At 27.9% G+C, this 21,917-nt stretch overlaps 1 protein-coding gene across 3 annotated transcripts in view; it reads right to left on the reverse strand.

Moving 5' to 3' along the window:
• The window catches only part of LOC100211258 (uncharacterized), a 32,703-nt gene extending 15,759 nt beyond the window's left edge, over nt 1–16,944 (reverse strand). The window contains exons 1-2 of one of the 3 annotated variants that reach the window (XM_065792495.1): nt 16,703–16,944; nt 13,291–13,435 (exon numbers count right to left, since the gene is read on the reverse strand). In XM_065792495.1, coding sequence (XP_065648567.1) covers nt 13,291–13,435; nt 16,703–16,845 — 288 coding nt within the window. In that variant the 5' untranslated portion in view covers nt 16,846–16,944. Of the gene's footprint in view, nt 1–13,290; nt 13,436–15,323; nt 15,464–16,702 lie in introns of those variants that run through there. The other 2 variants (XM_065792496.1, XM_065792497.1) reach the window with 2 other exon arrangements.
• Nucleotides 16,945–21,917: the final 4,973 nt, after the last annotated feature.

The raw sequence follows: 21,917 nt of genomic DNA on the forward strand, positions 1-21,917 counted from the left end.
TAAAAGCCTTTTTTCAATCAACAGTAAATTAGGAAGGTTGCACACAATGATATAAAGATATTACCTAGATATCGGACTTTGCAGATTTTAGTGAAGCCAATTTAATATTGCGTAATGCGTTGGAGGCCATTATTATATTGGGCAAAAGCTTTCAGTGGATCATAGTCGAATGAAAGAAAATTTGCAATTTTAAAGCTTTGATTAAAGTTGGAATTAAAGATGATTAGTTAAGAAATGATAAATGTGATGAGCCTACAGTCAATATAAATTTGTGTTGGTCAAAGAAAATTTTATTGGCTTAAAAACTAAAACAAGCGGCTATTTTAACAGCCTCAAATTTAAAAACATATATTTTAAAAACATATTTGCATTTAGAACTTTAAACGAAAACATCGTAATGTATTTTAACCTTTTATATTTTAAAATTAAACATTTATAAACCCTTGAATAATAATAATTTATTTGTTTGTTGTCTTAATCCAATTGATGACTTCCTTAGCACTTTAGTAATATAATCTGGGGCATATCTGAACATTCGAATTTTCAAGTAATATTCACTTATCTTTTTAACAAGCTGGCTAGAATGTAAATCTTCATTAACAGTCCAATATTCTATGTCATGGCTATCAAGTCCTTTTTTTATCATGATTAATTTGTTAACACAATGAATCATTTTCTGCTTTATATTTCAGTCAGAAGCGATTTTTGGTTTTTTAAAATCTTTACCACTAATAAAGAAGTTAAATATTTTTTCACATGACTCAACAACAGAAATAACATCCTTTGATGGCAAAAATAAACCACCACAATTTTTCACATTATTTAACAAAGAATAAAATTTTACAGAGGAATGTTAGTATAATAAAATATCAGTTAATGATTGGACACAAATATTACAAGAAATCGCATTTATCAACTTTCTGACTATAAAACCAGAGATATATCCCAGTATTGCTTCTTTGTAGTTAGTCATTTAAAGTTCATCACAGTACAAAGAAACTTCTTCAATATTGTCCTGATCAAATTTATCAACAGAACACGACCTTTTGCTCCAATTAAGAGAAAAAATAGAACCATTAGAATAGGGTTCAAACATTAAGCAGTTTGCTTGATTCAATTTAACTATGGAATTTCTGAGCAGAACTCGTTTTAAAAATAACTTTAACTGTACTATGTAAGGATTTTTATTGTAACCATTTTTTCCACAAATGCATGTAAATAGTAGTTCAAGATGATCTTGGAAATAATAAAAGTAAAGGAATGCAATTTTTATCAGTCAACTTGCTCAGATAAGTAATAGTACCATTTAAATCTTTCCAATAAAGTTGATCATGAAGATATAAAGGTTTTTTAAAGTTTTTACTATTTGTATTTCTTGAATTGAGCATGTCAAATAATTTGTCAATAACTCGAATAAAACGGATTGTACCATTTGCTCCCAAGAATGATGGATGTTGAGATACCATTAAAAATTCAATTGCATCAGCAACAGAGCTGCTTAGAGTTTGGCCAGCTATTTTCACATTCATTATGTGTCAATGAAATTCTATATGTTTTCTTGAAAGTTTGTTTGCAAATTTCAAACCTTCAAACTCTTATAATTCAAACAAAGCTTTAATGTAACTCCATTTAATATATTGGCCATCACCATCAATAAAAACACCCAAATCATTAAGAGAATCTCTTGCTAATTTAAACATATGACATGGGTCAAGGAAAATGTGTATCAGTTGGTTGTTATATGAAAAAGTACTGACTGTATATTGTCAATGTCTTTGCCAAACTGGCATCCAAAGGGGATAACAGAACTTAAATTGGTACTTGTACCATCAAATGTAATACTTTTGATATAAAGTTCATATGTCAAAGCCAAATTCAAAATATTTTCAATAAAGCATGTTAAATCACTTGCTTTAACTTTATTCGATAAAACATAACCAATGGGTGTTTTCCAATGTCCTCACAAGCCAACTAACATGAAAACTAATGCCTCAGTAGCTGGAGTCTCAGGTTCGCATACAATAATATCCTTGACGAAATCACATAAACCAATATAGTGACCTGAACTTTTGTCATAAGTTATACTGCTTTTAATTGCCATAGCATCAATAATGAGGGCACAATATTTAAAGTTTACATCTGTTTTCTGTTTATCACTAAGATAGGCAAAAACATCATGGAATAAACCAGGGTCACAAATTACAGATGATGCCCAATGTCATATTGAACTAGCAGCAGGAAGACACAACATTGGTTGAAGAAAGTTATATGCACGTGGAGAATAAAAATGAAGAGTTAAAGAGTTAAATTTTTTTACTTCATCATTGTATCTGTGACCTTTTGATTTAACATTTTGATTGAGAAATTGATTTTCAATGATTTCATAAGAGAGTCCAGAAAAATTTTCACTTAAAACAGTTGCAGCATCTGTAGTCAAATAATTTTTAGATTGTAAATGGGAAACTATGTCTTTTAAAGAACTAATTTTTTTTTCATTTCTTCTTAACTTTTGCTGTAAAAGAAATAACTAATTTAAATGAATGCTTAAGCAAATTAACAGAAATTATGTCGGGAATTAACTCTTTATTTTATAATAAATCAACTGTTTTGCTCGATATAATAATGGCCAATTAAAATTGTAAACAAAAAAATCAGCTTCACTTGTAGCTTATAAAAAAATCCGGAGTTAGATCTAATTATTTATTTTACATCAAATATTTACAAGTTGCAAGTAATTTCTAGGGGTTTCTGATAAAGGCTCTGATGTAAAAAAAAAAATTGTCAATGGTCTCTGCTACTTGCTTTAAAAAAAATTAAGCAATTATATACCAATATAATTTAAAAATATAAACCTACAACATCTCTTTTTTCTAAATCTATAAAAAAAAGTTCTGCTGAACAATTCAGCAATTTTGTTGTTTTTTAGAGTGAGCTTTGATCATGTTTAAAAAACAGTTCCTTTACAAGAGTTTACTAGACTTTTTTAACTGAACACTTTTACTAGTAAAACTGTTTTTATACTTTTAAAGTTTCATTACTAGAAATTTATATGAAAAAAAAGAAGAAGGATAGGATATGTAAATAATATTATTAAATCATTTTAAAACAAATTGGTTTTTAATTACCAGTACCTCTGAACAGCAATTATGTGTTGTTTTATAGGAGTAACTAAAGTCTGTTTTCAGTTTAAAATAATTACAAGGTTTTATCTGTTACAAGTTTTTATCTATTACAAGGTTTTATCTGTATACTGTTGCGGTTCCACGCCTGTAAATGTTCTATATCTAATAATCTTATCTCTAAAGTGTGTATTTACTGATGACACAACTATATTTAACTATACTTATTTATTTTTTTGCCAAAAAAAGTTTTCACTTTTTAATCCCTTGAATCTAAAATCTGATCTTTCTTTGAATAGCACTCCTCTGCTCCTTTCTTTGTCGTGCTCTACTTCTATAAAACTCTTATATGTTCACGTACGGAATACAGTTGTCAAAAACACACAAAAATAATTAAAAATTATAAAGAACTTTATCTATAAAACAAAAAATGTTGTCTAAACATACTTCAATACATTGATTTTTTCGTAACAAATTTACTTCATTGATGTAGAAACTCTAAATACACAAACTTTACACATCCTAATAGAACTTGCTGATTTATTGTATTTTTTTTATGTTAAAATATCCACAAAACCTTACAAAAAAACTGTGCATAATTCATTTTCTGGAACTTACAAATTCAAACAAAATGGCAGGATGCCAATAAGTATTTTATAATAATTATATGTCAATATTTTATTTTAGTAAGTTGACATTAGGGTTTGGCAACTGGTAAAAACTGCAACTGGTTAACTGGTTTTTTGTTCAGTTTTTTGGAAACTGGAAACCATTTTTTTTTTTTTTTTTTAACTGCAAAACCAGTCGTTAATTATACATTATTTAATAGATAAATAGTTTAAAGATTTTTTGTTTTGACAACAAGTAACACAAAAAGCACAAACATCATATAAATATATAAAACTTTAAAAAGCACTTTGATATTGCATTTAGTTGTATTTAAATAAAAATATTTTTTTTAATATTGATTCTTTCCTTTAAGTAATTTTCAATTTAAAAAATTGCAAGAATTGCAAAAATGAAATGCACCTGTTGGATAACTGTACACAGATATTGAGTATTTGAGTTTAACATTTTTAAGCAATCATATATTACTTTAGAGACTTGAATATATTTAATTAACATTTTTTCAAACAAACAATTTTTAGATTTAATAAATGGTCTAATTATTTTTTTTTGCTTTTAATTACTTCATTAGATAATATATATGAGACATAATTTAATACAGTGATTAATATTGATAAATAACCAAAGTTTATTTTGCAACATTTTATTAATATATCAAACAAAAAATCACTAAAAACTTCTATTACTGGAAAGATTTTAAACAAAGCATTATAGTATAGCTTTTTTAAACTTTTATACATTTAATAATCTGCATTTAATAATTAACAAAATTAATAATAGTTAACATTTAATAACTAGGTTGATGGTATTTTTTAAAAGTGTCAATTTTGACTTTTTATAAGTTGAAACAATACTTTACAACACTTGCCATCTCCCCTTCCACAAAAATTTACAAGTTCAAATGTCTTTTTTTTTCAAAAACAGATGACTTGATTTTGAACCAACCAGATGAGGTTTTTTAAAAAGTAAAAGTTTTTTTTATAAACATTTTTAAAAAACTATTAAAACTTACAACCTTGTTTTCTGATGGGTAAAAATATATGAAATCATCCAGACCATGACACCCTTACGTCTCAGAATTTGTTTATTTTTACACCACTTGCAGTCCATATCAAAAAAATAAGAGCTGCAAAAATTTTAGTTAAAAATACCAATGGGTTCCAGAGATATCGTCACTTGAAATAATGCTGACTCAGCATTTTCTGAAGTGACTACAAAGCAACTTTGACATACAGTATCTTCATAATGGCTTGGGGAAGTTTCCTAAAATTTGGTACTCTAATAGATTTTAACTTGAGAAATCCAAAAATAGCACTCTTAAGACTCGATTGCCTCATTTATCCAATTTTGTTCAAAATTATTGACTTGTAAATTAGTGATTTTTGGAGGTAAAATGAAGACTGTGGCCCAAAATCCCGAGTAAAAAGTTTAATTGTATATCATTATTTCATCTTAGGTCTACTGAAAAAAATTAGATTCATCAACTGTCTCTCTAATACATGATCAAAATTTGCATTTAAAAATGGTGTCTTTTTAGAAAAATTTAAATTTTGTAACAAAAGCAATTAAAATATTTTTTAAAACATTTATTTGAATAAAACATCAAATAGTGTCATTTATTGACTAGTTTAGGACATTTATAGTCATGGGCCAAGGGAGATACCCTCCCCTCCCACGGGAGGCCCCTACGCCCCTCCCCCAATCTCCCTATATTTTTTTTTTTTTTTTTTTTTTTTGCATAAAATGAATAAATAATGCAAAAACATACAATTTAATTTTAATTTTGAAAAAAAAAATTTTCATTATTTCAAATTGGTGACTTAAAACCTCCTTTTATATAAAAAACAAACAAAAGTTTTGTTTTGTTCTTTTTAAAGGTATTTACTTGTTTGTTTTTTCCTAAAAAATTACTTTTAATTTTATAGTTTTTATATTATTTTGTTAGGTAATAAATAATAAAAATAATTAATATGGAGAAATGTGACATTGGAAAAAGTCTTAACATTCATTGCCACAAAACTGGATTTTCAAGAAAACAAGGTTTTGTTCAATTTAAAGATCTTCCTTGTGAAAAACAAGAAGAAATAATATGGCGAGCAAATTTAAAGGAAAAATATAGTTCAATAAGAATTATATGTTGTTATCATGAGCAATTCTATGGAAAATATTTTGAGAGAAAAATTACAAAGTGTTGCAATCCTTTTAGAACACACAAGGAAAGTAAAAAAATTGCTATAAAAGGTAATCTTACCTTATTTACAACAGAATTGATATGGAAATTAAAAGAAAACAATTTATTATTTATAAAATGTTTGATAATTTCAGTTATTTTAACCACATAAAACTAAATTTGTTTTTTAGGTAATATAAAGATTTCCATAGACATGGCAAACTATTTGCAAAAAAATAATGATAATGTAACCCCAGGTTGGAAATTCTGCAGTAAATGTTACAAAAAAGCAATAGAAACTGATGAAGATTTAAATTCACAGGAGGAATGGGAATCCAAAAGTGAGAAAAAAATTAAGTTAGATACCACTATAGAATTGCTTGGAATTTCACCAGTCAAACTAAAAAGTATTTCAAAACACAGCAAATTGCCTGTAGCAAAACAAAAGTTTGAGAACACTATTGACAGAGTTGCAAAAATGGTCTCATTAGCATATAATATTAAAGAAACTTTTTTAACAACAGAAATAAAAAGCCCCATTTTAAACAACAACATTAACAATGACCATGATCTAGACATTTTAATGTATGAAATCAAAAATAAAATTTCAGAGACTGACTCTTATTGCCATAAGGTGCAAATGTTAACACTCTCACCAAAATCATGGACACGTAAAAAGATATCAAGCTACTTTGAAGTGTCTGAGTATCTTGTTCGAACAGCAAGAAAAGTTAAAAATGAGAATGGAATTCTATCATTACCCGGAAAAAAAACTGGAAACCCACTTTCACCAGAAACAGTTAATTTAGTGATTAACTTTTATCAAAGTGATGAATTTTCAAGAATGATGGCAGGAAAAAAAGATTATGTAAGTATTAAGAAAAACCAACATGTTCAAAAAAGATTATTGCTACTCAATCTTAATGAATTACATGTTGCATTTAAAAAAGACTACCCTAACGTCAAAGTCAGTTTGTCAAAATTTTGTACTCTTAAACCTAAATGGTGTATTACAACTAATGCGTCAGGTACCCACAATGTATGTGTTTGCATACATCACCAAAATACAAAATTTCTCATTGATGCCATTAGGTGGAATAAAAGTTATAAAGATTTCATGGCATTGATTGTTTGCTCTCTTGAAAATGCAGAATGTATGTTGCATCGATGTAACCAATGCCCTGGTATTGAAGTGTTAAAAAGTTTTTTAGTGCAGGAGTTTATGGACCATGAGCATGAAGATGTAGTATTTAAGCAATGGCAGAGTACCGATCGTACAACACTACTTTCACAGTCATTGCCACTAGATGAATTTAATGATTTATTATGTGACAGCATTGACAACCTTACCACTCATTCATATATTGCAAAAACACAAAGTAGATACTTAAAAAACTGTAAAGAAAATCTTAACCAAAACGAATGCTTAATTTTAGGAGATTTTGCTGAAAACTATCAATATGTTGTTCAGGATGAGGTTCTAAGTTATCACTGGAGCAAAAGTCAATGCTCACTTTATACAATTGTACTTTATTTTATAGAGAACAAACTTCTTAAACATAAATCTTTTTGTTACCTTTCAGAAGATGTTGATCATGACACAGGATTTATTTACAAGACTCAGGAAGATATAACTAGATATATCAAAGAAAATCTACCTGATGTATCAAGTGTGAAATACTTTTCCGATGGTTGTGCAGCACAATTTAAAAATTTTAAAAATTTTATCAATCTTTGTCATCACAGTAAAGACTTTGATTTAAATGCTGAATGGGTATTTTTTGCTACCAGTCATGGTAAATCCCCCTGTGATGGTATTGGTGGGACTGTTAAAAGAGTAGTATGTCAAGAAAGTCTAAAACAAATAACTACTGGGCAGATTTTAGATGTTAATTTAATGTACTCCTTTTGTAAAGCCAAGATAAATGGAATTTATTTTAAGTTATTTTCAAAAGAAGAAATTGATCAAACACGAGCACAATTAGAAAAAAGATATTTAGGTGGAAGAACAGTTCCTGGCACAAGGATGTATCATCATTTTATTCCAATTGCTCCAAACACTATAAGTTATAAAAAAGTAAGTACTGATGCATGCACTGAAATATTTGATATCATTCCAAAAAGCAAACATTATGTAGATATTTCATTAAATATTAAAAAAATGGATTATACTGCATGTTTTTATGATGGATTTTGGTGGGTAGGGATTGCTGAAGATGTAAGTGAGCTTGATATAAAAGTCAGATTCATGCATCCACATGGACCAGGTAAAAACTTCTTTTGGCCAATGAGAACTGATGAGTGTTGGGTGCTCAATTCTGAAGTTATATGCCTAATTTCTACACCGCGAACAATATCAGGTCGTACATACAACATATCTGATTTAGATTTGAAGAATATAAACTGTTGGTTACAAAAAAAAATTAATTATGTTTAAAATAATTTTGTTTTTATTTTATTTACCTATTTTGCATTTAAAATGTCTTTTATTTTTTTCAAATTCATGAATTGTAGGCTGAGAAGGAGAGGTGGGGGTTTAAATAAATCACAAATCACTCCCATCTTATTATGTCAATGACTATATTAGTCTAAAACTACATAAAGATATTGATTGTCAAAATGTTTTAAAAACGTTTTAATATCTTTGGTTTTAAAATTTATGACTTAAAATCGTAAAAAGATCTTTGAAATAAGAGGTAAGTATTTATCGATTTGAAGTAACGCAAATAAACTGTTTCTCAAACTTAAACTGAAAAAATATGTTTTTAAAATGTATTTTAACAATCAACTATTATTTATTCATTTTATGTATAAAAAAAAAATCTAGGGAGATGGGGGCGGCGTGGGGGCCTCCCATGGGAGGGGAGGGCGTCTTCCTTGGCCCATGAATATAAATATCCTAAACTAGTCAATAAATAACACTATTTGATGTTTTATTCAAATAAATGTTTTACAAAATATTTTAATTGCTTTTGTTACAAAATTTAAATTTTTCTAAAAAGACACCATTTTTAAATGCAAATTTTGATCATGTATTAGAGAGACAATTGATGAATCTAATTTTTTTCAGTAGACCTAAGATGAAATAATGATATACAATTAAACTTTTTACTCAGGATTTTGGGCCACAGTCTTTATTTTACCTCCAAAAATCACTAATTTACAAGTCAATAATTTTGAACAAAATTGGACAAATGAGGCATTTCTTGAGATAATCGAGTCTTGAGGGTGCTTTTTTTGGATTCCTCAAGTTAAAATCTATTAGAGTACCAAATTTTAGGAAACTTCCCTAAGCCATTATGAAGATACTGTATGTCAAAGTTGCTTTGTAGTCGCTTCAGAAAATCACTAAAATGCTGAGTCAGCATTATTTCAAGTGACGATATCTCTGGAACCCATTGGTATTTTTAACTAAAATTTTCGCAGTTATTATTTTTTTGATATGAACTGCAAGTGGTGTAAAAATAAACAAATTCTGAGACGTAAGGGTGTCATAAATTATTTTTTTAGGATGATTTCATATATTTTTACCCTGATATGTGTTTGACAAGATTTGTTTATTTTATTTTATTTTTTTTTTTTTTTAGATTTTTGTGAAATAATTCAATTTTTTACAAGAATCTGCAATCCTTGTAAAATTCTTCACAAAAGGAAACTCTAAAATGATGCAAAACTTTAGTAAGATGCAAACCAAATAGATCACAGATCTGTTCAAGAAGATGCAATTCAAGCAAAACCATCCAGCAATATATATTTTTTTGCTGACTTGGAATCCTCATAAAACTCTGTTACAATTAAAAACTGCCTATGTAACTGGAAGATTTTCTCTCCTATACAAACATAAGAATGTTGGATTTAAGTTATTTTTTATAAAAATAACAATATCTTGTTTTGTTGTAAAAGTTTTTATCTAAATTTTTATTACAACAACAAACAAATGAAAAATCTATAAAAAATATCATTTGGGTTGTAAACTTTATTCTGCTGTACTTCTTGCTCATATAAACATAAGTAGACAAGTCAGGTTATCCTGCTACTGGTAACATGTAACCCAGTACAAGATGATTTATGTCCTGTTGCCTTGTAAGATATGCTTTTTTAGACAAAGGCTCAGAGAAGCTAATTCTGACTTAAAACACCTTCTACATTAGGGCTCTCAGTTGAGTAAAGGCTAGAAATAGTGTCTTGATAAAAATACTCGTCTTGGGCAGATGCTAAATGCATCTGGCTACTGTCTTGTAGTAGGCCCCATAGGTAAAGACTTAAGGGGTAAGCAGCTTCTATATGTTAATCAGCCTCATATTTATACATTATTTCCAGTTTAGGATGATGATTGCTAGATCTTTTTGACTTAATGCATGGGTTTTGCTTGGGTCTCCAGGGCTCAATTTAGTGGTCGGACAATGGCGGCACTCAGGCTATGTTCGAGACTTACAAAAGGAGGGCAACCAACGACTGTTCATTTTGTCAGAAATAATGAACAGTGGTTAGTTGTCTCCTTCTTGTAGGTCTCAAAAATGGCCAGGGGGTCGTCAATGTCCAACCACTAAATTGAGCCCTGGGTTTCTGTTTTTATGACTAGGCAACTCTTTCTATTATCTCCTAATAAGGGTACAGCTCTAAAACTCAGATTTAGGATTTTGAGACAGGCTGGTAGTCAGGTTTCCCAAACTCTGTGGTAGCTCTCAGAGAGGCTGATTCTATCAACAGCCATAAAATATCAGAGGACTAACAGTGCCATGTTGCGCATGATTGGTGTCCCTATTTGTACTTTCAGTGTGAATTGTCAAGGCCACATTTGAAGCCCTTTCTTACAGCTTAGGATTTATGAATAGTAATGAGGCAATTGCTTGGACTATTAAATAGCGTACTGAGTACTATCTGTGCTTTGAGTCAAGTTTTTTAACAAATTTAAAAATGAATAAAGTACCAAACACTAAAAAACACAAAAAACCATCGCCATCACCATCACCTGTCTCTAAATCTATCATTCACTAATATTCATGGTCTTCAAAATAACTTTTTTTCTGTTGAGTCTTGTCTCTTGCAAAGTTCACCAGACCTACTTGCTCTTTGTAAGACTAATTTGAGTTCAGCTGTCTCATCTTGTGATCTTAGTGTTATCTTCCTTTAATTCATAAGATGGTTATCTTCCTTTAATTCATTAAGACTCCAATAGTCACACACTTAGCCTGGGCATCTACATTCATAAGAATTCACCCATTTGTCTGGAAACTAGGTTTGAATCCACAGACTATTCTTTTATGTACTTTTGTTTAGCACTACTTCACTCTATTGTCTTCCTCTTTGCTCTATATTACTCTCCTTTATCTGAAGACTGTACTCTTTTCCATGTTATTTCTGATCAAATTGACCAAGCCTTTTCTCTTCATACTTCAGCCATTTTCCTTGTTTTTGCTGACTTTATTGCTTATTACACTGAATGACTTGGCTCTAGTGTCAGTGACTCTGCAGGGGTTAAGGCTCACAAATTTTGCCTTAACCCCCGCAGAGTCACCAACACTAGAGCCACTAAATTTTCCAAGTCAAGCCTCATTTGTCTACATAATTTTCCTCTCATTATGCTTCTGCAATTTCCAATCGAAACCGTTACTTTCATATTTATCAGCAAAACAATTCTCCAGAAACCAGACGTCTGAAATCATTGTAAAAAGGCTTTGTTTAATGCCAAAGCCCACTATTCACAGGTCACAAAATCTTGTATTTCATCTCAAAAATTAGACTCTACCTAAAGTGATTTCTTGCTTGGACTCTTCTACAGCTTGTGGTCTGGACAACCTACCTGTTATAATCTTGTAGAAGTGTTGTAGTAAGCGACCGGGGCCAGGGCCGGGGCTAGGTTTGATAACACATAGCGGTGACCGGGGCCGGGTTTATGATCAGGGCTGCATTAATATTGATAGATTCTAAAATCATAATTTTTTAATTAAAGTTTATGACAGCATTTTTATTTCAAAACAGTATTTTATAGGATCTATCAACTTTAATGCAGCTCTGGCCGGGTTAATGACCGAGCCTGCATTAATATTGATAGATCCTATTAAAGTAGTGTTTTTAATTATAACTTATATCATAAATTTTATTTAAAAATAATACTTTTATAGGATCTATCTATAATAATATAGCCGTGGTCAAAAACCTAGCCCCAGTTGCGGCGATGTGTTATCAAACCAGGCCCCGGCCATAGCCCCGATCGCTTACAAGTCGTCTATACTTCCACAACTATTTAATAAGTGCTTATCAGAATCTTGTTTTCCAGCCTGCTGGAAAGCAGCATTTGTTATCCCTATTCCCGAAAATTCTGGAGAGCGATCTGACTCGCTTAACTACAGTCCCATTAGTTACATGTTGTAGTGTTGCTTCTCTTTCTCTTTACTAAAAATACTATAATGGGCACTGCTCTAAAGAGCTAGCGTTTCTTGTGCCATCTACTAAAATTTATTCTCATGTTACTTGTTATTCAATTAGGTCTCATCCTTTTACTGGGACTGTTCCTAAGTGCTCTAAAAATTCTAATTCTTCTAGTTTTAGTCATATAATTTGCAATCTTTTAAGTTGTCTGTAAATAATTATCTTGCTCTATAAACTTCATCTTTTCTCTTCCAATAATTTTTAACTATAATAGTGCTTGTAGCCTTGAAGGGAAGATGTTGAAAAAAAATAAAATAAAAAATTCTGAAGCATTCTCTGCTTAATTAATTTTTAAAACTTATACCTGAAGGGCATCCATAAAGTATGTACGCAGTAAAATAACTAATTTAGTACTCTTGTCCTCTTACAATTATCTTTTACAACCCCCTCTCTGGGTATGTATACATTATTTATAACAAAATCAACCCCCTTCTCAAAAGCATAAATTTTTTTTTAAATTAAAAAACAAAAAAACCTTTAGTTAACTTAACATATCTCTGTTACATAATATGTTATTGACTTTTTTTTAACTTTTGAAATTCAATGCTTTTGTTTAAAAAATAAAAAAAATCAAGTTTTAAGAGAGATAGAGAACAAGAGATAGTCAAACCACGTACATACTTGCTGTACCCTCCCCCCTTATGTGCATTTGTACATTGTTGGATTACACTTTCCCCATACCTGCATTCATACTTTATGAAAGGGCTTTTTGCATAAAATTTGCAGCTACATTCTTTAGTCACGATTACAATTATTTACTACATAAAACATAATAATCAGGTATGACCTAGCCAATACATAATATTACATAAAACAAACTTTAAAAGGTTACTTCGCATGATCATTTTAAACTATGTATTAAATTGTTACTGTATAAACATTGAATGCAAAATTAATTAACACTTTAGATTAAAGTAATAGCATCAGTGCAAAACTTAATACCTGAATTTCAGTTGGATTGGAGTGTGCTGCTGCCAACATAGATTGGATATTTTTTTTGTAATGTTGTAATTCAATTGATTGCATTAAGTGATTTTGTCCCATACTGTCAAGTGGTGGTTTCATCAAGATTAAGCTGTGTTTATTACTAAACATATAAATGCTATATCAGGCCTTGTTTTAATGAATTAACTGGCATACTATTTATGTACGCGCTACTTTAATTAATATTTAACGTAAGCGGTAAGCCATTGCAGACAAGTCACTTTTTATCATTTTTTAATATTTAAACAAATCTAAATATATCGTTTAAGCAGCGAGATAAAAGAAATAAATAATGTTATAGAAACCACTTATGAAGTTTAAATGATGATAACATAAAAAAATTTGCATAAAAATTATGTTTGATATTGGCGCAATTTAAAAATGCAATAACTTTAAAAAAAATTTTATTATTTTAACTTTTCCATTCAGCAAAAAAAAGAAAAAAAATATGTCATAAGATGCTTAAAAAAGAAATCATAAAAGAAACATATTAAAAGAACTTTTATTTATCATCTTGCAATAGGAAGAATATTTATTTAGACTATTTCTCATAACAAACAATAACAAAAATATTTTTTTTTATCAAAAAAATGAAAAAACATTACAAACTTTAAATGATATCTTATAAAAAGTTTGTTTTTTTATAGATAAAAAAAACTTTTTTAACTTAATTATTATGTTTTTTGTATAATTACATCAGCATTATATAACTAACAGATTGTGCAATATCAAAAAAGCAAAAACAGAAGTTTCCTTATAACTTAAAAAGAATTTTGAATAAAATTGTTATTTGAATTTAAAAAAATTAGATTAGATTTTTATTTTTCACTGTGTTTCTTTCTCCTTTTTTATTTTTTACAAAAAATTCAACTCCTTGAAGACATGTTATAACTTAAAACACTTGAAGACATGTTATAAGTTATAACATCGCATCAAAAATATTCATAAAGCGTACGTTGAACTTTTTTGCCTCAAAGCAAGTGAAAGCACAACAGTATATATATTCTAATAAATGGTACTTGGAAAATTGAATCTTTAATTGTTACAAATAAAAGCACTGGTAAAGTAATTAACTTGAGTTTTTTTCTTTGCAACAAGTAACATTTTTTGTTTTATATATATTTATATACTTATATTTAAATTTATATATATATATATATATATATATATATATATATATATATATATATATATATATATATATATATGTATATATATATATATATATATATATATATATATATATATATATAATATGTTTTTTTTTAAATACTATACTATGCAAAATGTTTTGTAAATTATTTTAAATATATTACATACATAAATTATTATGTTTGCTTATTACTTTATTAAATAAAGTAGCAAATAAATTATAATGATGTTTACATTTATTTAAATTATCTTCTTTTTTTAGTTATCATTTTATTTAAATTATCAAAGAATATTTTACGTAATTATATTTATATAAATATGTATTTTTTGACAAATCTTTTCAAACATTTTCTATGATTACTTTTAATAGCGAAAATCTTAAGCACAAAAACAAATGTTACGTGAGAACTCAAATTTAATAGTGTAATAAAAAGTACTGGCTTCTAAAAGCATTAAAAAAAACTATTACGCTAAAGTTCTTATAAAATAAATTTAAAAGAGATCTTAGAAGCTAAAATGCTTTATAAAAAATTTATAATACTAATTAATTTATAAATATTTTATATAATAATTTATAAAAAATTGGACAAAAAATAAAACAAATACTGAAATATAAATTTAAATTGAAAATTAATTCCAATGCTTTAATACAAATGATAAAAACCAGGCTGCTTAATTTAAAAAAAAAATAATCTTAGGCGTCTTAAAAAATGCATTAGCTCAATAAAATGACATATTGTATTAACTTAGCTGTGTATTCAACTTCATTTTTTGTTTTGTGTAAAAAATAAAAATTTTAAAAAAACTGAAATTTGGCTTCTATAAAAAAGCTCTTGCACCTTGCAGTTGCACCTCTTCCATCTTAGTTGTTCAAGCTAAATGCAATCATCAGATAATGAAGATTGTTCTGCAGATGTTGAAGAATGCAGCCAAACATTTTAGATTTCTTCGTTAGAAAAATGAATTTTTATTGCTTTATATTTTTTAACTAGTTAAAAATGTATAAATAGATTTTACAAATAGATAAAAAATAATTTGTTCTCTTCCTATATTTAGAAAAAACATACAGTTTTGGTAAAATATTTTTGAATACAATTTAAAATTTATTGTTTTGTTATATTAATGTATAAAACCTTAAATGGACTGCATGTTTTGGATGTTTTATTTTGGTTTAATTTTTTTGACATATAATCTCTTTTGTTGCCTCACTTGTATGAAAAAAATTGGCAGGCACCCTATAAAAATGAAAAAAAAAGTAAAAAAAAAAGAAGAGATAAATCTTCAATTAAAGAAAGTGGTTTATATTAAATGTCAGTGAATTTTTGCATAAAATTGTGTACTGTAAACCCCACACCAGATTATTCATTCTTGGTACAATTTGCTGTGACAAAGTTATTAACAATTTTATTTAGAAATCAAAACTTTGATATTTACGAAAGTTTATTAAAGTAAAACACTTTTTAATTTAAGAAAAAAAAACTTGTTTTATTGTTTACTTTTTTACTTTTGTTTTGTTTTATTACATTAAGATTTATTTTCTTCTTTTTTTCAGTATATGGTTTTTGTTTTAATTTTTCTTTAGTTTACTTTGATTTGTATCAAAAAACCAAAGTAAACTAAAGGTTTCACCATTTCAAAATTTTCAAAAAAAACACAAATTATCAAAACATTTGAAAGCTGTAGCCAAGTCGTCAAAACAAAATACTATGTATGATCATATAATGGCATACATGATCACACATATAGTATATTCACATATAGAAAGCCTGATATATATAAATATATATATAAATATAAATATATATATATATATATATATATATATATATATATATATATATATATATATATATATATATATATATATAAAATAGTCATATTCATAGATAGTCATACTCAAGTAGTCAAACATATATTATGTGTGTGTTTTTGTGTGTTTGATAAGTTTTTATAAGTATCATAGAAACAAATTGTGCCCTATCCCCTTCCCTGCAAGTATTTGTAGAAATTTAATCTATATTTTATAGCATAAAACTATTTTCCTTTTTTTAATACAATGATTGTATAAAATATTTAGTTTTTAGAATTCCAATTACTATTTATTTTAGTAATATTCTGACAAAAATCTCTTGCTATAAATGGATAACAATAGTAAATAATAATACTAAAATTTTGCTATAAAATATTGATTAAATTTTTTTGAATTCAAAATACATACTCTTTTTTGACAATTTTATGCTGTTCGTACAACGTAGGTACTTCAAATGAATTTAATATGTTATTTTTTTTATCTTCTGAATTTTTACTACTTTTGTCAATATCTTCAATGCTTTCAACTTCACCCCACAAGGTTATATCCATATTTGTAAGTAAAACAATTGAAAACAAGTATGTGTACTTAAGTGTATGAACTGTCTGATATAGGAGGATGTCTATATATGCGCGATTCTGCGTAATGTAAACGCGATTTTGCGTAAATGCAAACTCGTTGCATGTGCACGTTATAAAAATAAATGTTGCATGAGCACGTTATATAAACAAACACTCGCATAAATGCGAGCAGGCATTTTTGCACGGACGGTTTTAAAATTCCTATTGAAAAGCCTTACGGTTCGATTACTGTTTGTGTTACAAAAAACGGTATAAATTTAGGAAGCAATTATACGGTCACAAATTTTAAGAGGTTATACTGTGAAAGGGTGACAGGAATAGTGTCGAAAAATGAACTTTAAAATAGTGTCAAATATATTAAAAAGGCCTATTGTCGCATAAAAAAAGGAATAGTGTCGCAATGATTGAATGAATAGTGTCGAAAACAAAATAAAGGAATAGTGTTACAAATAGTGAAAACGGAAAAATGTCGCAAATAGTTAATTTCAGCAATTGCTTACTCGTTTTGCTTATCTTTATAGCATACGGCTTTTAGACGTAAAAAAAAGAAGAAGAAAAAGAATAATGAAATAAAGATTGCTACCAAACCCCAAATTCTCATTCCTTTTTTTATTTTTTACTCTATACATTAAATTCATTTGCATGATTCTTTATTCTGTTATTCGACAGTCAATAATGCGACAATTGCAACACTATTTCTTTTCACATTTTCGACAATCAAATATGCGACATTCAAAATTTTGCGACACTATTCCGCCACACTCAAAATCTATCGATAAAAATAAATTTATTTGAAACTATTTTAAATTTTTTATCAACTTTGTGCTCTCACGTTTAGAACGAAAGGAGGGGGCAAAAATTTTGGGTCTTTTTTGTTCTCAGACTCTAATCATCGTATTTTTTTGAAAAGCATTTTTATTTAACATAAGTATAAACATATAAACTATTGGATTTTGCTCTATGTCTGGAAGTTAGTTATTTCAAATACCAAAAATACTGGATCCGACCCTAGGGAGAACATGCAAAGAGTGCTATTACACATGATCACACTTCCTCTTATTGATAAAAAGTTGTGCTTTATTTCTTATAAAGCTATTTTGAAGGTCTAAACGAGGTTTATTTGATCACATTATTGCGATATTTTTGCACTCTGAATATTAATGTAGGTGTAGCTTGTGTTTGTGTCAATATCATTTTTGGTTAAAACGAATAGTTATACCGTTCTTTTTTTGTTTTTTTTTTGTTTTTTTAATGCTTTTTCTTCTAGAAGTATAAAAAAATAGAGAAGAAAGTAAAAAAGAAAGAAAGAAAAAACTCATAATATAAACATTGTATCATAAAATTTCATTGTATATCGTAATAGCTACGTCATCAAAAGTATTCAAAAATATTTTCAATCGAGAGAATGAAATTTTTTGATTTATTTTTGAAGACTGGAAAAGTAATCGACAAATCAAAATTTGGTAAAACAATCCTATTCCAGAGATGTGATGCACAATACGAACTACAGAATGTAGTATGCGAGAATCAATCTGCAAAATTAAATAAACGCATATCGTGTATTCTCAAGAGACAATTCACATTACGACAAACCAAAAAAAATTGAAAAAAAAAAGAAAACAATCACCAAAAAACATACAATAAGCAAAGTCAACGACACGAGGGTAGGGGGAAGGGCCAGGGTACGTGCCCCCCCCCCTCCCCCTCACTTTTTCTGTAAATAACTTTTTTTTTAAGAAACTTCTAGTTATAGAGGTCTTGTTTTAGAAATAGACGATTGTGCCCCTCCACTTTGAAACCTATGCCGTCGGCCATGATAAATAAATAAAAAAACCTTAAAAAAAATTTGTTTAACATTGTAAAAAAAATTTCTTATTCCTTCCTATTTCTACATGGCTACTCAAGCAGAATTCAAACTTTTTCTTGTTAGGTTTGCAATACTTGAATTAAAGCTTAAAGAAAATTAAAACGGTTAACGACGGTTTTTATTATGTATACGGCTAAGCTTAAATAAAAATTTTAGTTTAGTTTCTTGATCGGTTTAAGTTGTTAAAATTATTTTCAAAAGGTACAATGAACGTTTAGTTTTGTAAATTTTTGAAGATAATTTGTTCTTTTTAAACCATTAAGGTAATTTGTCAAATTCTTTGGATACTATTTGAAATAGTAAATTTATATCTTTACTGGATAAGACAAGTTGGTATCATCTGCCTACAAAATTAAATTTAAAATCTTAAAAAATTTTTACTCTGTTTATGTAAATGAGAAATAGGAGCGAATACCACAGTTACTTGACTCATAATCCGTTTTTATATACATTATATATACCATATACCGCTTCCTATTATTCAAATAACTCTTTCACCAGGGTAAGTTACTTTTTTTAATATCATAACTTTTAACTTTTGATATAAAGAACTCACGATTGATGGTATCAAATGCTTTTCCTAAACCCAGCCGGCCCAACTCCGTAAAAGGTTACGCGTGGTTTCCGTTGAGCGTTCAAAACCCCCTAAAGCAAAAAGAGTTATACATATCAAACATAGGTTTTCAACCCCATGAAATCGTTACTATTTACCAAAACATCAAATATAAAATTAACTTTAAATGATAATTTCACTCTTAAGGAAACCCAACTTTTTTGAAAGAACTGCTTGTTTTCCAAAGCACATCTTTAGTGTTGTTATTTTATTTAGCAACAACTACAATGAAATACCAATTAAGAGTGCTGAAGTAAAATCGTTGTCCATGAAAACATTTCGATTGAGTGGTACAATGCCAGTGTTCTTAAAATCATTAACAGAAGTAATTGCAGAATCTGGGAGGTTAATTTAATATTATTTTTCATTTTTTGAAAATTTTGTGTTATAAATTGTGCTATGTACCTGAGAATAAAATTTTTCTATTTATATTTAAGAATACATTTCTACTCTGTTATAATTTAAAAAGTTGCGGAGATAACGTAATTAATAAAATGCTACTCATATGCCTCTCCTAAAGTTTTGGTTTTTATATCGTTTTATTTTAAAACTTAAAAATGTGGCAATAGAACAAAGTAATTCTTGCCAAATGCTTAAATCTAATTATGTATTAAGCGGTTTTTGTAATGTTCATTTTTGTGGGTAGCTATTTTATATACATTTATGTAAAACTTTGATTCAGGTTGAAAAAATAAATCTTTGAAATAAAAAAAGAAGTTTTGTTTGGAGCGAGAAAATTACAATTATCAACTTTCTGTGCATAATAGTTCATTAAAGGTTTCATTAGATGCAATGCGGTAGAAGACACAATAAAACAACATGATTTTTACGAGGTGGATTGGTTAAATCTAGATTTAATAAGTCACCAGCCTAATTTCAAAAATACTAGTTTAGATCCTGAGTGACTTTAAGGACGCTTAAACAGAGTTCAAATTATGTTTGTACCTACTTTGCAAAGTACTCCGTGGTACATTGAACTTCTCGCATACTGTTTTAAATCTCATTTCTTTTTATCTTGCAGCCTCAATAACTGCTGACCTCTCACTCCAACACTGCTTTTGCGCTTTTCTGATATATTTCCCCATTTCTAAAACAAAATGCATTGATAAAAATTTCAATTTAAATCTATAATTAAAACGTTTTAGGATGTACTCTAATTTTACAATATATAATACAATGTAAAATAAATATTTTTATGTAATGATATATTAATTCTTTGAAAATATAACTTAACTTAATTGTAAATGACACGAACAAAAGTTATAAAAGTACAAATTACACAATTGTTGCTTCAAATTACATTAAAAATCACAGTCATAAAGTACATTTTTTGCATAAAAATAACAATTAAAAATTTTCTTTACATTAATATTGTCTTACTTGGTTGATCTATAATTGGAAAAATCAGTAGAATTACCTCAATTAAAAATCGGATTGACCTTTAAAGTTTCTACATATTTTGGAAAAACACTTTGGTTTAAAGATAAATTTAAAATATGTAACAATGGAGTTGTAACTGGATAAACACGTCATCCGTGCATTAAGTAGCATTAAGGTATTTGAAAATCACACTAAAAATGCAATTAAAAAGAAATCATATATAAATAATGCGTTTTATAGTGTTGGTAAGTTTTCAATCTTAATATGTTAGTTTATGGCAGAAGCAAAAACATTAAAAACTTTCTTAACATCATTTTCCAATCTTTTTACATTAATCAATAAACTAGCGCAAATCACAATTTACAACATCTTTAAATCAAAATATTCCAAATAAATTCATAAGTATAAAATAAACATAAATATTATAAAATAATAATCCTCGTTTTTTAAAATTTGCCAAATAAATAGCCAACATTTGCCGGCTGACTGGTTGACACTTGCCGACTAACTGTCAAAATTTACCGACCAACTTGTTTAAAGGGTCTACATTTGCCGACTGATTTGTCTATAAGGGTCAAATTTACCAACTAAATGAACAAAAAAATCATTAATAGGGGATGTCACACTCTTCCAAACCCCCTTCGTGCTGGCCTTATTTACACAACAGATTTCTTTCTTTAAACTTAAGTTGGGGATGGGGCAAATAAATAAAATTTCATTTTCTTGAAAAAATATAAACAAAAAGTATATTTGACTTTTACCAAATAAAGTGGAGATATCTCCCATTAATTTTAAATTTATAATGTTTAATATATGTTTATATAAAACATATGTTTTATTTAAAAAGTATTATTGGGTCCTAATTAACCTTTCTTAAAAATTTTGATTGCATGCATAAAAGAGCTTCATTAAACTAAAGAATTCCTTTAAAATGTTTAAAAATGTTAACCTATGTATAATCAAAATAGCAACTATTGTTTTTTCAATATCTATATATTTAACTCACCGTTAAAGGCTACGACACTTATTATGTTTCGAACACGAGAGATAAGAAACTATAAATTCAGAAATAAGTATAGTGCATAAAGATAGATGCGTTAAAAAAAACATCTTCAAAACAAGATATGTTATATAATACTTTATAGTTTAAAATTTGTTAACTAACTTTTTATTATTATTTTT

Source organism: Hydra vulgaris, chromosome 03 (assembly GCF_038396675.1).
Source record: "Hydra vulgaris chromosome 03, alternate assembly HydraT2T_AEP".
Classification (NCBI taxonomy): Eukaryota; Metazoa; Cnidaria; class Hydrozoa; order Anthoathecata; family Hydridae; genus Hydra; species Hydra vulgaris.